General features: G+C 41.1%; 2 protein-coding genes across 9 annotated transcripts; one reads left to right on the top strand and one right to left on the bottom strand.

Moving 5' to 3' along the window:
- Positions 1-614: 614 nt before the first annotated feature.
- Positions 615-8,330, bottom strand: LOC115044418 (glucocorticoid modulatory element-binding protein 1-like). Of its 3 annotated transcripts, none has more exons than XM_029503391.1 (10): positions 7,943-8,330; positions 6,545-6,686; positions 6,256-6,314; positions 5,883-6,004; positions 5,617-5,720; positions 4,881-5,065; positions 4,376-4,522; positions 2,927-3,064; positions 2,672-2,788; positions 615-2,585 (listed from the first exon to the last, which is right to left on the bottom strand). In XM_029503391.1, exons 1-10 carry the CDS (start codon positions 8,073-8,075, stop codon positions 2,050-2,052), a joined length of 1,683 nt encoding a protein of 560 aa, XP_029359251.1. In that variant the 5' UTR covers positions 8,076-8,330; the 3' UTR covers positions 615-2,049. The 3 variants fall into 3 exon arrangements, with proteins under 3 accessions (XP_029359251.1, XP_029359253.1, XP_029359252.1); XM_029503393.1 differs by having other exon boundaries at positions 2,672-2,737; XM_029503392.1 differs by having other exon boundaries at positions 5,883-6,001.
- Positions 7,812-18,673, top strand: LOC115044415 (discoidin, CUB and LCCL domain-containing protein 1). Of its 6 annotated transcripts, none has more exons than XM_029503387.1 (16): positions 7,812-7,879; positions 7,973-8,878; positions 11,507-11,728; positions 12,262-12,399; positions 13,638-13,689; positions 13,772-13,844; positions 13,937-14,070; positions 14,227-14,264; positions 14,375-14,566; positions 14,975-15,087; positions 15,204-15,378; positions 15,496-15,594; positions 15,703-15,796; positions 16,236-16,273; positions 16,352-16,459; positions 17,910-18,673. In XM_029503387.1, exons 2-16 carry the CDS (start codon positions 8,776-8,778, stop codon positions 18,350-18,352), a joined length of 2,022 nt encoding a protein of 673 aa, XP_029359247.1. In that variant the 5' UTR covers positions 7,812-7,879; positions 7,973-8,775; the 3' UTR covers positions 18,353-18,673. The 6 variants fall into 6 exon arrangements, with proteins under 6 accessions (XP_029359247.1, XP_029359246.1, XP_029359245.1 ...); XM_029503386.1 differs by having other exon boundaries at positions 16,349-16,459; XM_029503385.1 differs by having other exon boundaries at positions 15,493-15,594.
- The last annotated feature ends 202 nt before the right edge of the window (positions 18,674-18,875 follow it).

The raw sequence follows: 18,875 nt of genomic DNA, 5'->3' as shown, positions 1-18,875 counted from the left end.
GAGGGCCAACAGACACATGTAGGGCTCCCAACATGAATGCACATCTCTAATGCTGTTTGGCCAAAATGACAGCGAAAGGATGGACTGCTCAGCAAATTGCTTAATTTAACCAGAGGAGCACAGCATATGTCGAGCTAACACCTGTAATTACACCTGCTTGATGTATGGAAGCCATTATGTACCCTGGTATTCAAGGCACAGAGTAGCAATTTAATCTAGCAAGTATTTTGGCCTGAATCTGTTCAACTGTACGACGGGTTTATTTGCTGTAAAGCTGTGACAGGATGTTGCAAAAATGCTGTTCAACTCCAACAACAGGACAGGCATCAGCAGGGCTGCTGACAGCTGCACTATGATGAAAGTCATTTTATCAAGTATTTTATCATCTGCCACTCACAACCCCTCACAAACAAATGCATCTGCACAGGCAGTTCAGCGTATGACTTTATAATAACACATCATTATACTTGTGAAGGAAATTGTCAAGCTGGCTATCAAACCACCACTGTCGATCGCACAGGTCTGTCAGGCAGCATGGTGTTCAAAAAGTAAGCAAATGTTAAATCCCACAGAAGCAGCAAACTGCTGCTACACTTGTATCTTTAGCAGTCAGTGATATCACAAGAGATTCCTCATGTTTGTCAATGAAAAATTAATATTTGACAACAGAGACTGTCATGTAATCGTCTGTTAGACATGCTGAGTGAGGTGAACTCACAGGGCAGCTGTTTAATTCCCATTTGTGCTGTTGAATTAGCCATTAATCTCTGTTTATTAATGTAACTGGAGAAACTAGCATTCACATCAGTGGTTTGTTAAAGCAGTAAAAGATGAATAAAGGGTCGAACCAGCACTGTATATCTCACTAGTGAAACACAGTTTCTGTTCAAACTCTACATGTGAGTGGTTTTATTGGAATTTTGTTTATTGTCTAACAAAAACACACGGATTGTTCAATAGTAAAAGGAGGTCAGTCAGCACGATTCTGTGTTTGTGGCACATTAGTACACAGTATCCCGTATAAAGTAACAATAAATGTCAACAATCACAATATTTATTCTATATATAGACAGTGAGTGTCTGGTGCATAGAGCTTGGTCATTATTGCAAGGGCCTAAACATGAGCCCAGTACCCACTATTTCACGAAACCCAAGTCATGAAGAAAAACCAGACACAAGTGTGAACTCACAAAATAGGTATGTTAAATTACAAATATTGTTGGATGTTAATTATAAACATATTTAGTAAATGTATCACAAATAGCTTGAGCTGGGGAAATACTATCACCAAAGACTTTAAAGTACAGTAAAGAATCAGTAATTATATTTACAGATTTTTAAATAGAAACTGTTACAGAGGTAGTTTAGAGTTAAATCACTACCACCTAGATTTCTATTTCTTTATTCAATAGAGGTTCTTAGGACTGCAAGTCATGTGTCATTTAAAATACAGTTTGTTTTTTTTCTACTAATTGATTTATTACTTTTGGTCTATAAAATACTGAAAGAATTTCAAAAACAGAAAAAGGTATTGGAGAAAAAAGAAAGAGGATGTCTTTTACATTTCTCCAGAAAGTAGGAAGTATTGCAATATATTGCAAAATACTGCATATTTTGTCAGACCAATGGTCCAAAACCTAAGGGCAAGACTAACAAAATAAAACAGCTATATATATATATATATTCACTTTTGAGAGGCTGAACAAGTTTTATAAATCTCTTTGCTATAAAAATTGTCTAATTGACTGTTGAATCTATTGAATTGCTGCTGACTTATTTTCTGTTAGTCTACTCATCAATGAAAAAATGAGTTTCACTCAAAAGCACAATGAAATAGTCTCTGTGAAAAGCTAAGCTGTGCCTGTAATACCACTGAAGTAACCACAACCCAGCTAAAATAATTACAGTAAAGATATGAGCAAACAAGCAAAAAAAAAAAAAAAAAAAAAACAGTTTTACAAAGTAACTTTGTTTTTGGAGGTTGGATCCTTTCAGTCTTCAGGTCTCAGGCACATTCCTTCAGCATCCCTTAGGGATCATCTCTCTCACTCACTTACTTTTATGTTTCTTTGATACGTTTCCTTCTATAATTATCTTCTCGGTGTCATGCAAGCCTTCTGTCTCCTCATCCTCCTCATTTTTAAGGCGATGATCTCCTTGTGACTTAACATTCCTCTGTCCAGACTCTTCGTAGATCCCTGAGGTGTCCTCTTTCTTGGTATCCTTGTGTCCCAGCAGGTGAGCCTTGTCCCGGCTACCTGTCTCACCGACCTCATGGTCCCACTCCAACGTAGTACTTTCACTGTCACTGCCAACTGTGGTATGCTGATGTTGATCAGTGGAGGTATAGAAATGGGTGAAGAGACGAGGGTTGCCAGTGAGCTGAGTAAAAGATTCAGCAGATAAGCCACTGACAGAGATAGGCTGGGTCAATGGGCTTGTTTTCACGGGGGCCAACACAGTCTGGGTTGGGTTGCTTGATGGATTTTGCCGTTGGCGTCGAAAGTGTTTCAATGATGTATGTTTGTAACACGTGCTTTTTTCAAAACCTTGTTTCTGCCGTTCCTCCAAAATTTCATCCAATGCTAATGAAAAACATGATAACAATCAGTTAAATAAATACATAAACATTATTGTATATACTGTATGTTGCATCCAACTGCTTTCTCACCAAAAATACTGTCTTTGATTTTGCTGTCTTCATTTTGGCTGCGTGTCAGGTCCAGAGTTTGTTTCACTGAGTCAACAAGACCAAACATCTCACACAAGGAATTAAGCAAGATGGCATCTGACAAAACAAAATAAAATTATCAGTTGCAACTCTTGAGTAATTTTCATTTATCAGTTTATCTATATCAATTTGTACAGTTTTACTAGACTGATTTTATCCTGTAATTTTTGCTTGACTGTTATTCAAGGAGCTTACCTGTCTCCTGCAGGTTAGCCTTCTCACTGCGGACTTCCACTCCTTTAAGAGCGGTTAAGAATTCAGTCTGGAGACCGGACAGGACGTGCCCCATCAGCCCTGAGTCTGCCACACCCTGCCACAGCTTCAGTACTCCATCTAGATTGTAAATCATGAAGGTCGCTATTATGTATTCATATAACTGTGCTTCTTTGTCTTAGCACTTAAAATGAAAAAAAGCCACAGAGATAAAGGAAAATCATGTAGGAGCAATCACAGAGGTGATTGTATATGTCTGTAAGGATCTATTCCTGTGTGAGCTGTGCAGTTGGACAGTAACAGAGACAAAGCATATTTAACCAATTAGAAATGGGGAATAAATGAGATTAAGTGGAAAAGCAATGAAGGCTTGAGAGTTGAAGAGAATCATGGGAGTGGAAATGAGAGTAATAAAGTGACAGGGCAAACACAGAAGGAGGAGACAAGGTTGGAGAAACAATGAAGAAAAGATAGAGGGAGATAGAAAACATGAGAGAGGTTTAGCACTTGGGGAGAAGATGTTAAATGGGTGTAAGAGGGAGAGAGAAGACTGAGTAGGAAAGAAGAAAGATGGGTTCGAATAATGGGGCTTTTGGAGGAGAGAAAGGACATTGCAGATCGGAGGAAGAATGAAAATTGACCTGGAGTCTGTGCAAAACTGCACAATATATGTATTGAGTGTATTACAGTGATGAAATGTCAGATGTAGTTGATATCTTATAAGAAATGTGGCTGTTTTTATGTTTGCTTTAATGTATGTCAGCATAAATTTAATGTGCCCAATAAAAATATTCCAAATCCCATTTGCAGCTATCTGAAGCTAAATTAATTAATTTTTCCACCTCAGTAATCTACGCTGATGTCAAGTAGAACATTCCTGCAGAAAGAAGAGCGTGGTTACTGGCTGGGTGCTTTTACTCTGAGGTGTCAATTTGTTTAAAGCTCTGTAACAGGCAATACTGCTTTTGTGGCAAGGCATTGCAATTTGCCATTCTCACAAAAGACCACTGGAAGCTGTTTTACCTACTATAGCCCAGCTGGTGCAATGCCCAATCAGGTCGCCTTTAAAAGCCCTTAAATCAAAGCTTAAGTCTTTGCAAGAAAAGAAAAAACACACTTAGAAATGTCAGAGGCAGTAGATGGTAATATAAAGGGACAGCACTCTTTGCTCGCCGGGATCAGCAACTTTTTAAGGTCACAGGACATTCGGAAGAAAATGAAACCCACTATCGATGGCACCACAGCAACTTAGTTTGACAAATATAATTTTAGATTGTAATTATTTATGCCACCTATTTTACAAAATACATGCTACATATAGACCCTGAATCGTCAGGTATTTGTCCTATCATTCACCCCATTTGTTTGGCTTCATACAAACTAATCCTCAACCTATTTAATTTGCTTAACAGAACTATGTCTTATATTTACCAGGCATCTCTGCCCTCTTTCTCTTTGCTGCATGTCCATTGGCTGTTGCAGAGTTTACACGCCGGGCTGGACCAGGGCTCCACTCTGCCGTTGCACTAAACCTGTGCCCCATAGCCTCCTCCACTTCTGCTGTGTCATGCATTACTTCTGTTGGAAATGGAAAAAGGAACAGCAGGCACATATTGTAAATACGGCACAAAAACATCTCACATTACAAATGAATGTGGGTAAGTAAGCCTGCCAAGGATCTCCACATCATTCTGTAGAATTAAAAGTATCTTTACGACACATGCTTTTACTTAAATGCAAAGCTCAATTCATCATTTACTGTTTTCCATAAGACCCTAAAGACATTTGAAGATATTGCTTTACCTGTTTTATTACTACAAATAAATACACCCAGGTGGCCTCAAGGTTTTTAGTCTGTGTCATCACAATGAGAATAACAGCACCCCTGGCATATGTTTGGGGAAAAACAGGAAACTGAATGCCAACTGAAGTCTACCTGTCAGGGGAGGCACCTGTCCTCCAAGAGGGTCAAGAGCCAAACATGATGGGCTTGGCTGCACTGAGGTCCCTGGAGGAAGCCGCGTGCTGTTAATCAGCACATCAAATTTAGTGCTGCGGCAGGTGTTGCTGCACAAGGTGTCATGCTGGTAGAAATCTATCTGGCCAGAGTCCATCATTTTCCTGTGTATGGGGAGAAGGAGGTTAAAAATGTCCAAGAAAATGTTTTTTTGTTTCAAGGCTGCTGAAGGGTGTTAAAGTATGGACTGAATTTGTCAAACCATCCCAATGCCTTCCTAGATGTTTGTTGACAACAAAGCCTATTGATCTGACCTTTAGAGAAATAAAGATGAAAAGAACAAATATTGCCTATTGAGCCAGTTTAATGACTCACAGCAACAGCAAGAACAAGTGCAAACACGATAAAGGGGTAAGAAGTATCACCCAGCAGTCTGCTTGTATGTTATTTGACCCTCCTATCATGATAATGCTGCTTACCGACTACCTCAGGAATGTAGTGCCAAACCCTGTAACAGACAGACTCAGCATGTGAAGAGTGAAATTATATGCTGAGATACGCTGTTGGCTGCATAAGATTGAGGTGTTTTAAGTCTTGACGCCAACATAAGAGTGAAGGACTCCCTGAAAGGTCATTCAGGTTTACACACCTGTGTGTCTCCAGCAGCTGTGGAAAAGACAACAGGCAAATAGCTGTTTCAATTTATTACATCTACCTTAACATAACACCTCCCAGTCTGATGGCCCGTTTCCAATCCTTCAGAGTGGCTTTCCCGGCTAGGTGTACAAACTGCTTAGGACTGATGAGCTGGTCATTAAACTGTGAGAGAAGAGTAGCATGTTTATGAAAGCTACTACACATAGAAAGAGAAAAATGAGAAATAAATGATAAACAAGATGAAAATAATCATGTTTGTTCAAAGAGAAAAGTTTAACATGGTAGTAATTCACCACTTTAATCACGCAAAGTATGTTAACGTACCTTGACACATCTCACGTTGATTCCTGGACACACAAACTTTTTAAATAGCAGAACAGCTCTGCTGTCTCCACAAGTGATTGGGTAGCCATACTCAATTTCCTCTCCTTCTGCTTTACTGTCTTCTAGAAAAAACAGAACAAGAACATGAGTATAGCCACCAATAGAGTACACTCATACACATCTGCGACAACATACACAGGTGTCTCAGTATTCTGTAGAAACGTTTTCCAATAAAGAACAAATTCAGCTTCAAATGTGCTGCAAGAAACTGATTTGTGCACTAAATATCTTTATGGCATCTAAGTAATTGTTGATTTAACATGCTTTGTGTCTGAGGAATGTCAGCATTAGAGGGAAGTCTCTCATCACTTACCATGATGGGTCTCTATGGCCAGGACTGTCGTGCCAGTGTCAGCAATGTCATCATTAACCCTGCAGAGGGCAACATTTTCTCACATGCAAAATACTAACAACTGAATGCTGACCCAGAGTTTAGTAGTTCTCAAATTAACATCTTAATATGTGAATAACTACTGCATGTCTGACATCTTTTTAATTTAGGTGCTTACTGCTGCATTCTCTAAAACTGCCTCTATATTTTTTGCAGCAAAATAATAATTTAAAAAAAAAAATTCACATTGATTGATAATATGGCATGTTACCCGTGCAGGAGGGGTTGCAGATGCAGGATGACTTGAGTCTTATGGTTGTTGCCACTGGATTCCCCCTCCTCATCTTTTACCATTATGAGTTCCCCTGGAGACACATTGACCTCAGAACCCGCCATCGCCCCTCCCCACAGAGCTGCACGCAGAGAGGGCCAAGCACGCATGTTAACATCCAAAGCACACACATGCATGCAGTGATGCCATTTAATGCAAAGATCAATGAAAGCCTCCCCCAAGTCTTTTCTGGCATGCAACTGTCATTGAAATCAATCCACAATGAGCTTAAAATGGCATAATCCTCCCATAGGCAGGCTTTGCTTTCTGTATTGCTGTGGAGAATGTACATGAATATCTTAAATGATGGGACTAAAGCTTAAACCCGATTGAGATAGGTCTGCATTGTAGGACGGGTGCAGCTATTTGATAGACAGTGCAGACTCAACAGGTGAAACTTTGTTATTCTAAATGTTATTTTTAATACATTTGAAGTAAAGTTACCAAATCACACAATATCACTGCGTTCATATTTTACATTGTTGCATCATGCCTCTGTTTTGACCACAAGTACAGGAATGATAGCAATGACTGACCTGTTGAACAAATATAATTTAGCAGCAATTCTGTTTCCAAGTCATACTGATCAAATCATCAAATCCACATAGCTATCAATGTTAGGTCTTTCTCTCTATTGTAATACTGATCAGTAACCTATATATCTGGTCTATAGACTTCAGTTCCTTAAAAGTTGACATATAAAGTAATTGCATACCCCTACAAAGAGCCAGTGAAGGTATACAGCATTTAAATACATTTTAGCTTGGCAAAATGTGACTCAACCGTCAACTGCAATACTCTCCTCATTAGAAAAATTGAAAAAAAAAAAAAAAACCACTACTCAGTAAACATTAACAAAACAATAAAACACACCTTGTCACTACATCAGTTGCAGTATGACCCAAACCAAACCACTCTTTTGGTCCTGCACACGCAACATCTGAGACGTTGGCTCAACAATATCAAACAGCTTATAAAGAAACGGAGGAGAGATTATTCACTGACTGGTAGAGAAACAGAACAGGCGACCTTTCCATGCAGCGAAGAGCAGCACACAGTGAGCTGATAAACATATTCCGCTCTGATCTATGTGCACGGCACTTGATATAATAAAGATCACCAACTCCTACACGGACAGTTGTGTGTGTTTCTCACCCTCCTTCTCCCACTCAAACTGACGTGTGTCGGCGCGGCGGCACGCACAGCCCGACAACAACAGTGAGACGGCGGCGCGCGCTCCTCGTACCGCTCAGGGTGCACAAAGCAAACACACAGGTCCGCGGCGAAGACATCAAACGCACCACTTCAACACTTTATCACCGACATAGTTTGACTTACCTTTTTTTTTTATTTTTATTATTTTCACAGCAGGGGATAATTCATCCTCCGCCCGTCGGAGAGGCAGCAGAGCATGCGCCGTGCCGCTCCGGGACACTTCCTGCAGTGAAGGCAGCATTTGCCTGAGAAGCATCTGTCCCGCTGTCACGAGAGGTGGTTAGTTCGCACGCGATGCGTAAGTCGGTCAAACTGCCGTTATGTGGCTCGGTTTGAGCCGCGGCGGGAACCCGTGTTTTCAGCCGCCAAAGGGAGAAGCGGAAATGTCTTTTTAATCATAGGCAGTCCCGTGGCCGGCTTCAGACCTAACGCACACTTTGTACTTCCCATTGCCGCTTGTGTGGTTCACTTTTACTGGCGCTCCGTGTAATAAAACCTGCCTGCCGGGGAAACGGTTGCATGCTGTGTTTATGTTGCTGCCCGCGCTTCGCCGCCAGGGGGCGGAGTTTTGGTTTGAAGAAAAAAAATATTCAAGAATGTGTACCGTGATTTAAAACAAAACAACAACAACATTTTGATTTTTGGTTTGTGACATGGCCATTAAAAAAAAAAAAAAAAAAAAAGAAAGGTGTGTGGAGAGCCAGACAGGACTGAACTACGCTCTGAACTACAGAGTGTCAGATCAGAGCGCACCTACAAATCATCCCGCCCATATTTGGGAATGGAATGTTTGGGATTCTGTGATTGACAGCCGGGCCAGCCAATGAGGAGCGGAGTTGGCGTCCCGTGACCAATAGTAAATATGCAGTATTTTGAGGCAGCACTCGGTCCAGACGGCAGAGCCTCCAGCCTGCGGGGCTTGCACCTTACTTTTCCTGCACACACGTCTGGAAATCATGCTCACCAAGTGTGGAAACATCGGAGATGCCGTGAAGTCTCTCGCTGCCGTCTTGTGGATCACTTTAAGCGTCTTTTCCGCGGTTGTTCGTGCACAGGAAGGTAAGAAAAGTCCCGTTTTGTTTGGCGTTTTTGTTGACGAAAGACTTTATTACAAGTATGTCGTTAGCGAGCTGCAAGCCGGACGGTCACGAGCGGCCAGTATAGTTTTTAATTTTATTCATGGTGTAAGATCATTTTCATGCAGTGAAATGAAAATGAAGAACTGGCTGAGAAACATCTTCTCCATGCAAACTACTCAGACTCATAGATGTGACTCTTACACGGAACCATCAACTTCAGCAGCTGCTCATACTTTGGAGATTGATTGATTGATATATATATATAAATCATACATACACACACATTTTTATCAAGCGCGAGAAACTCATCTAACCTCACTGTGTGTCGGGTCAGCGGACAAAATGTGGTATGTCAAACTGAAGAGGGTGTAAAGGTCGACTGTGTAATGTCATGGTAGCATTCTTCACATACTCTTCCCCTGTCCGTGTTTACCTACTGATCCCAGCTCTGAGCGCACCTTCCCACTGACAGCAGTCAAGTCCATGTACAGTATGAATCACATACAGAAAATAGCTTACAGTATGACTCCAAGACTGAGACATACGACAGACCTTCTCTTTTTGTGTTGTTTTTAACTGACTCTGGGACTTTGGATCGGATGGAACAGGATGATTAAGTCCAGGGTCAATTATTTATTCTGAGTCACTTGTTACTTGCTGGTAATATGCAGTAAGAGCTTTGGCGGGGCCAGAGTATGGGGGAAAGATTTCAGCTTGCATGTTGTAATGTTATGATTGACACACACAGGACAAAATAAAGCAATGCATTGACAGGTAACACAGGTGAACATCCTGTCTGCTAGTGTGGGCCTGCAAGGGCCTGTCAGCAAAGCCACAATTGGAAAAACAGTGCTGCTGGGGTGCCTTTGATTGACTGTCTGCTCTCCTGCCACCCAGTTTGACGCCACATTTCTGTAAATCACCATCTAAATGTTTAAAGCGGTCACAAATGGCTGAACACGTACCCCTCACTGTCAGTAATTCGAAACAGATTGGTTTGGAGACAGACTGTAGGCGAAAGGGTTCAGTGAGCAGGCAAAGAGTCCCGGCCACCCATAACTTCCTCTGCATTACTGCCACTGTGGCCTCCCACCGGAAGGTGACAGATCAACGCTCTGTTGACCGCAGTCTCAGTATGTCGGTGTGGCATTTCCAGGGAATCCTTTGGGGAATTGAGGTGGGGTAATAACATCCAAAGGTTTATGGTGTAAGGAACCGAGACACTGGTAGGAAGCGGGGGACAGCTGGCGTGATACAGGATGTGTGTGTGACACAGAGTAAGTGGAAGGTTATTCTCTTGTTTCCCCTCAACACATCTCCAAGACCCTTATAAGGAAGACAAGACAGGCTTGATTTGTCAGCTTTGATGTACACTGGTGCCTTTTTTTTTGTGTATGTGTTTTGACCATTCTCGGAATTTGACATTTTGAGGGTGAGTCTGCAGCCCCCACAGCACTTATCTCCGTCTGACCACTAGGAATTGACTAATTTATTTTCTGTGACCCACAGGGATGTTACACAATCTAAATATTTATGCTTTTCTGACTCCAGTTCACAGTGTTAGTCACAGCAACCACAGGTTGGTAGGAATAATGATTCAACATTAAGAAGTATTATTCATAATATAAACTCATACTTTCATACTTTGAGAAAAACTTTCTTTGTATTCTTCTTCTTGCTTTTTCTCTCAAGATCAGAACTGCCTTCTTTACAATTAAATTGTAGAATGACTATTAAATATTTTGTGATATCAATGCACAGGTTATAGGTTTTGGAGCTGAGCCCTTTTCACACCAGAACTTGTATCCTTCCACAGTCATGATCTGTAGAGTATAAACACGTTCTGGTCTGACTTGCATGTTCAGAATAGAACAGACTTATTACTCATCTGTCCCTAAATGGGCTTTCAAAAGCCCAAAGTGTATTTGATTAAGGAAACTAATGATAAAATGATCTGCAGTTGCCTCACCGAAGGTGCTCAGCTGATTACGCTTCTCTTCTCACAGCTGTTTTAGAGGTGAAAAATATTAGTTTTGAAATAATGTCACATTTAGCAGCTGCATTATAAATTAAGGATTGATAAGTACACTGTAATTAGTTGATTAAGCCTCATTGTACAACTTATGGTTTTTCACATCATAAATAATCAATCCCAATTGATCCTTGTTATTTTCAGGTTGTTTGAACACTTCTGGGTTTTGGATCAGTTAATATTTCAGGCAACAAACACTGTAAGAACTAGTATGAACATCAACACATCTAGTAAATAATTTAAATGTAAAACCCTAAACTTGACTTAACCCTAACTTGATATGCAGCTTCCTTTAAATTGTCAAAAAAAAAAAAAGAAAAAAACCAAAGGAACTCAGTCTTTGCCACTACAATTTGTTACAAACTCACAAAGTAACTGAAAACCTGAAAGATTAATCTTGACTTCCATCCAAGCTGTTTTTTTTGTTGTTGTTGTTGTTGTTGTTTTTTTTAAGAGCATGTTAAATGAACAGCAAGTTGTTAGGATGGAATCAGCTAAACATTCAAGCTGAGATTGGATTTTCTTAATGTGCTGTCCCCTTTTATTCTCTCACTAGTGAATTTACATTTATTTTAGGTAATGGCTGTGGACATACATTGCTGGGCACAGAGTCCGGCACCTTGGCCTCTCAGAACTATCCAGGCACCTATCCCAGTAATGTTTGGTGTAGATGGAGGCTTCGTGTGCCAGAGGATCGCACGCTGCGACTGCTGTTTGGGGATTTTAACATTGAGAGCAGTCCAGGCTGCAGCAATGGCTCACTTGTAATCACAGACAACAATGGAGAATATAGTCTTGGTAAGTTTGTTCACAGTGGTCTTTAAATGGATGTCATATTTGTGTCCATTTGTCAATAGCCCCGAACATCAAAGACATCCTCTCATGTCTCCTGTGTCCCCATAACGCTGAAATATGTGCTGGTAGATTTTTAATTACTGATTGCTGTCACAGTCATGCCTATGGAATACAGAAAAAGCATCCCACTCCATTGACGTATTGATTTGTCGAGGCAAACCCAGTTGCACAGCTGACACATGCATGTTTTCCAACCAGGTGTGTTAAGTCATGTCCTCAGGGCATAAAATGTGACAACTTCATTTCACTGAAGTATTCTTCTAGGCAATCCTTTGTGCCTACAAGTGGATTCCACATAACCTACATGGTGATTGGATTTAGTTTTCTTTGTTGCATTACAGTTTATATGGCTCTACTGTCTTCTGGACAGTTACTGAACCATTATTAAGAACTGGAAATACACTTCTTGCGCTGCATATATGCTTTTGCATTCTTTTAGAAATGCATTCAATGTTTGTGGGTCTGCATGTTCACAGGTCCAGTCTGTGGGAAGCTTGATTCATCACAGAAAAATGTGACACTTCAAAGCAATGAAGTGACAATAACGTTCAAGTCAGGCCCACACCGCTCTGGACGAGGGTTTCTACTGTCCTATTCCACAGACCAGTATCCTGGTATGACAGCAATTGTCATATACTGATTTCAGCAATACATGTCACAATAAATGTAATATGTCATTATGATAAGTATATGAATGATGTCTGTGTTTTTTCAATTGTGGTTTAAATAGAGTTTCTAAAATGAGCCGATTTCCAGATTCTCACTGGTGTAATTATAACACCGGCGTCTGAGTGAAGATTAGTCCAATTGTATGTGTACTTGTGTGTTGACGTGTACGTAACTGTGGTTGTGAATGCATTACTCACCTCTTACTGGCATGCACCCCTCCATCACTATCTTTGCTCTGGCGTGTTTGCTCAGAAAGTCTAAATCCCTCTCTCCAGCTCAATGGAATGAGGCCTCAGGCTCCAGTCTGTTGCATGAAGTGGCTGGCTTTCTTTTTCTCACCCCCTCTTCGTCATTAGCCTGTTAACCACTGTGAGCTCATTCCCATGTTTGTCACCGTGAGGCATCACAGCCCAGAAGCTGTTGATTCAACTGCGAACAAGTACACATTCTGTGGTCCATATTTTCACTCTTGTAACAGATTGTAACATTTAAATACGTACATTTAGTTAGGGATTGAACTACAAATTCAGTGTTCCTGGATCATTTACATTCAATCACAAAATAATGTAAACGTTCAGTTTTCTCCTGTCTTAATGACGATACAGCCATATCCGGCCAACAATTGAATTGAATTCAACTGGACTTAGGACTTGGGTTTGTCAAAGACGTTTCACCTCCTTATCCCAGGGGCTTCATCAGTTTGGAACACATTGGTCTGACTGAATGCGGCCATGTTTACTTTGAATGCTGGTCTATACTTAGAAATAATTTCCTTTTCTCTGCATGAGGTAATCTGTCTTGTACAATATGTATCACAGTTTCCTGTTTTTTACTGAGTTGTTTATGAAATCCTGCAGCGTCTGGAGCTAAGCCTGTGTTCAGACATAGAAACCACTGTCTGTTAACTGTGATCACACAAGGACCATTCGCTGTACTCGTGAACTGTGACAAAGTCACAGTAACAAAGGACTTAGTCACATCAACAGTGATGACCACTCATCCCATAATTTAGCACACAGTCCTAAACAGAATCTGTTTGTGTGTCTTTGAGTGAATGGCGGGTGTATTATGTAAGCCTGAGATACTGGGTTTTGCACCATGCTATTAAAGAAAACTTTAAAGCAATTTTAAAGTGTGCCAATTTGTGTCATTGACAACTTGTGTCAATTTGTTTTTGTTACAGACCTCATTTCTTGTTTGCAACAAGGATCTCATTTTAACTCGGAGCATTTGAGGTAAGTGATTGCCTTCTACCGTTTACCCTAATGGAGTCAGTTTCTGTACAGGAGTGTTTCTAACACGTTACTCTGTTCTCAGTGTTTACTGCCCTGCTGGATGCAAGAACGTCACAGGGGACGTGTGGGGGAACTCTGAACACGGTTACAGAGATGTAAGCAACCTACATTTCATCCAGCTAATCTGTGTTAGACATTTTATATTAAAAACGTATCTGAAGTGCATCAATCTTGCTCTCGTCTACAGACTTCAGTGCTTTGTAAGTCTGCAATCCATGCTGGAGCTGCCTCTGATAACATGGGAGGTCGTGTCACTGTAACTCGCAGGAAAAGTCTAACACTATATGAAGCCACCTTTGCCAATGGGATCCTTTCTAAAACGTGTGTATCTACAGTTATTTGTGGTCCAAAATTAAAATAAAATGAGTGTTTTATCACAGAGGCTGACAGTAAACTACAAAAGGATTTATTGAAATTCTGATCTGAAATTGATTACGTACGTTGATTACTACCTTTTTAACTAGTGTCTTTTTACAGGGGATCATTATCTGAAAAGAAACTGCTCTTCAACCAAGGTACAAATGAGATGAGACATTCATCACTACACATTACCAATTCTTCAAATGCTGGAATTACCGTGTTTGCTGTACGCTTTCACTTGAATTATGTACTTCTCTCCAAACAGAATGCAACAATAACCTGACTATTTCTGGTTTTAACGCCTCATCTTTCTTGAGCAAAAGCAGTCAAGAGCACAAAATGTTCTGGTCCTCCAGAAACATGGAGTCCAGCCATGGGTTCCTGCCCTGGGCAGCTGACAGAAACGATCCCAACCCGTGGGTGGAAATCGAGCTGAGCGATAAAAGCACTGTCACCGGTAGGTTGAAAATCTAAATCATAAATTACATTTGCATGTAAAAGTCTGTCTATTAACATGAAAGCATATTAACAGCATATTCAGTGTAAAGACCAAACTCAGCAATAAACTGAAAACAACCAGCAAGGGCTGTCTGTTTAGCCAAAACCATTAGTTTATTCCTCTGAGCCAATTAATTTTGCTCAGTGGCTCAAAATGAGTCCTGATGTTGCATTAAGATAAATAGGACCACACCAGTTTACACATTAGTTATCGCTTCACCACTGAAAATGGTCAAATTCAAATGCTCCTCCGTTTCTTGTCAAAGTAAAGCCTAATTTCTAACATTCTTCTGTGTTATGTGAACCGAGTTTTATCTCATTTTAAAGTTGTTCTAAGATCTGAAAATATGTTTTTTTCCTCACTCAGGAATAATAACGATGGGGTCTAATGAGTACTACACAGAATCCTACATCCTTTTTTTCAGCAAGGACAGAAAGAATTGGAAGCTTTACAAAGGCACTCTCAGCAGAGAGAAAAAGGTATGCACTGCCGTGGACTGATGGTCCAACACGCCTAAACTTATATAGCAGTGAGGTCATTCCTGGAGCTTTCCTGTTCTCTGTGAATAAGTAATGTGGTTGTTATTGGTTCCCAGGTGTTTCGGGCCTATACTGACGGCCATCTCAGGGTTCGCAACAGTTTGTTTCCCTCTGTGGTGGCTCGATTTCTTCGGCTACAGCCACTGCACTGGCATGGCAGAGCTTCAGCTCAGATCCAGGTCCTGGGTTGTCCTTTCACAAAGGTGACACCAAGATCCCGCTTTGCTGGAGGTAGGTGTTATTAATCTCCTATTTTCCCAAAAGGAAATGTCATCCATTGACATGATTTATTCAGCACTGGAGAATTGATGATTCTTAAATTATCTTGTGCTGGTGCTTGTCCAGCAGAATCTCCATCCATAAAAGTAAAGATAGGAACAGGAGGTATACACCCGAGCCCCACCTCCACTCCCGAAGAGGACCCAGTGCTAATGGAAACTAAACCGAGTATGAAAAACAAATCTCACACCCACCGTTATTTACATTGCAATAAACAGCATTCCTTTCCCACACCTGTGGAACTGTTAACTTACTGTAACACTTACGCTCGTCTAGGCGCCAGTCAACCGGTGATAGTGGCCGTGGGAGTGGTGCTGGGGTTGATAATGTGTGGCAGTTGTTTGCTGGCTGGAGTCTGGTGGAAGCGAAGGTACCACATTTTATTATGTACAGAATTTTAAACTGGTTTAAAAGACACACTCAGTCTTGAGTTATCAAATGGTAATCAGAGCCTTGTGTAATTATTGTTACATTTGACCAAAGTGTATATAAATCAAAGATAGTGTTTGTTAGAATTTTTCTGGCTAACAATAATCAATGAGTTGTTTCAGCTCCGTAAACTTGAATTAACATGCAAAAACTTGAACTATAGTATCTGAGTAATGGATGCTTGGGAGAACTGCTTACCTCAATATGAGCGGGAAAAAGCTTTATTTGCAAAACAAACCATTCAAATTGAAGTGTTGACTTGTTGGTCTGATTGTGTTTCACCTTGCAGTCACAAGAAATCATCTTTTTAAGCTCTAATGATAATGTACCATTATTGGCACACGTCATTAAAATGCTTTGTGTTCATGTCCTCTATTTAGGAAAAAAGACTCACAAAAGAAGTACACTTTACCCACAAGTAAGTCAAGTGCTCTTTTTCATTTTATAATCGTCTGCCAGAACACTTCTTACTGTCTTGTCTCTGTGTGTCAAGCAGATTGTCAGGGTTTCCAGACAAAGAGTCTCCCCTGTCCACAATCAGAGCTCATCTCCTACCCTCTGGAGCGAAATGTCCATGATGCTTTACCTAGTCCTCCTCTAAATGGTGAGAATTCAGAAAAGTGTTATAATGTTTTGTTTTTTTCCAGTTTGACAGCTACACACTTGTGTTGCAAGTAGCCATCAGCTGTAGCTACCTTTTTTTTTTCTTTTGAAGCCCATTCAAAGTTTACTAGATGTCTCAAGATTTCCCCTCAATCTTTCCACTCTAAACAGTTTCTGGCCCCAGTAGTCAGTTTGCCTGTCAGGCCTGGCATGAGCTCCTCAAACAGCTCTCTCCACGGGCTGTCCATTCTTCGCTCTGGCTCGGCCCACAACCCAGTCACAGTATAAACATTCCTTTCTTTGGTCCACAGAGCCTCTCTGAAAGAGACCCTTTAATTGGCGCTCGATACAGAGTACTCAGCCTACTCCCCACCACCAGTACCTTCTCCGACTCCCCCATCCCCTCCCCCCGCGAGGGGGCCCTTCCCTGAGAGGTCCAGTGATAAACAGGACAGAGGGTCAACACTAAGACAGTTGAAGCCCTCGCCAAAGCCTGTCTAATTAAAACAGTTCTAGCTCTGCATCTCCCTGTGGACTCTAGAGTGAGGTCGGGGCCTCCCACACCACAGCCCTCTGCTGGGGTAAAGAGTATGGTCTGCGCAAATGAAGTTGGTCCGTCCCCCATAGTTTTCAAAGGTCATAAAATGTGTGACATTTCATATTAGCTGTTTTCAAAGAGTCCTAAAATGTAGAACTGAAACACTGTCAGAGTGCTGTGACACACCTAGCCATGTCTGGCTATGAAAGAAATCCCAAAGCTTTCAATAACGTTTCACCGCCTTCTTCAGAAGGTGAAGAGCTAAAACAGGCAGTGAGATACAACCAAAAGTTTGGAAATAAGTAAGCAAGCCTCAAGTTCTACCAATTCTACCACAGTGCTTTAAAGGTATTCTAAGATGATGAATTAGTCTTGAACAATAACAGGTAATATTGACAGATTCAAATTTCAATGAAAACAATCGCAGCTTTAGTGGTTGAAAAAAAATCTTTGACAAACTAACAGTCCCAAGTTTGCCTATTTGCCTTCTGAGTTTATTATTGTGACCTTCTTCTATGTCACCCGCATGTAAAGCTACAACAAGCATACGGTTAGTTTTGGGCTGGAAATAACCACTCCGCTTCTGTCCAGTAGTAACAATCCATCTACCAGCTCCTCCAAAGCTCTACAACTCTTAAAATCAATACAAAAACTGAATGAATGGTCCCATGGACTGCTTGCCAGTCTCATTTCTCAGCTGGGACCAGAAACTTCCTGGAGTCTCTGCTGGTTGCCTGGCAACTGCTTAAGGAGTGTGACAGTGAGCACCACAAACTGGCCCAATATTATACAATATATTTTTAAGGTCATTATCTAGACAAATTAATATGATCTGATTTCAGCTGATCACCATCAAATGCCAGTGTTTGTTGTCTGCTTGTCATCTACATACATTGTCATTCATCCATTGCAGACTATGCAGAGCCCGCTGTTGCAGCTATCGGACAGAAGGTTGGGTCGACATTTAAACCCTCCTCAGATGAGGGCTACACCACCCCCTTCATCTTGAATCATTATGACACTCCGGGCAACCTGCCAGAGTATGCTGAGCCACTTCCCCCAGAACCAGAGTACGCCACACCATTCAGTGAGCAGCCCTCTGAGGCCAGCCTGCCGACTTTGACGGGGATGCCTCACAGCAATACACACAGACCTTCTCTCCCAGCACTTGCCACAGGTCCAGAGACAACACACAGCCTCGCTCAGTACGACTGCCCCTCACACAGAATACTGTCCAATGGCTACTGCACTCCTGCTCTCCATGCCAATGGGCCACGACCATTGAGCACGGTCTACGCTGAGCCCAAGTCATGTGACTCTTTACTGTGGAAGCAGACATATGAGGAGCCTTTGTGAGAACAGCAAGCCGAGTCACAGAGAAAAATAAAGACTCTGTTGAACTCAAATGTCGATTGAGACCAGAGGACTATAGGGGTGATCTCATGTGGATGCTAAGTTGGACGGTCTTTTTCAGAGTGTACTAATACTGACAGAACTGAACCTCCAGAGAGGAGACACTATGGACCATTACACATGTGAGGGTACACTCCTCAGAGGACAGAATAATCTGAGAGCCATATGGACACAGATGCTTCCTTCCAGGAAGTATGTCACTGAACAGATATCCTGTGATTCACAAAGTAAAAAAAAAAAAAAAAAAAAAAAAAAAAAAAAAAGGTTGAATAGTATCTCAGAGATACTGTTTATTGATGCAATGTTTAATCACGAGCTGCACTTTGAGAAAATACACACCAATGTATGATTCAGTATATTTAACAGGTTGACACAACAAAAAGGAAACAATGTTACTTGTCTTTACAAAACATTGTATTCACAACAAATGATTTTAACATGTATATGTGGGATGGGGAACAAAAAT

The sequence above is a fragment of the Echeneis naucrates genome, chromosome 6 (assembly GCF_900963305.1).
Source record: "Echeneis naucrates chromosome 6, fEcheNa1.1, whole genome shotgun sequence".
NCBI classification, from domain to species: domain Eukaryota; kingdom Metazoa; phylum Chordata; class Actinopteri; order Carangiformes; family Echeneidae; genus Echeneis; species Echeneis naucrates.
The sequence above is the reverse complement of the archived record's forward strand: the minus strand, read 5'-3'. Positions and strand labels throughout refer to the sequence as shown.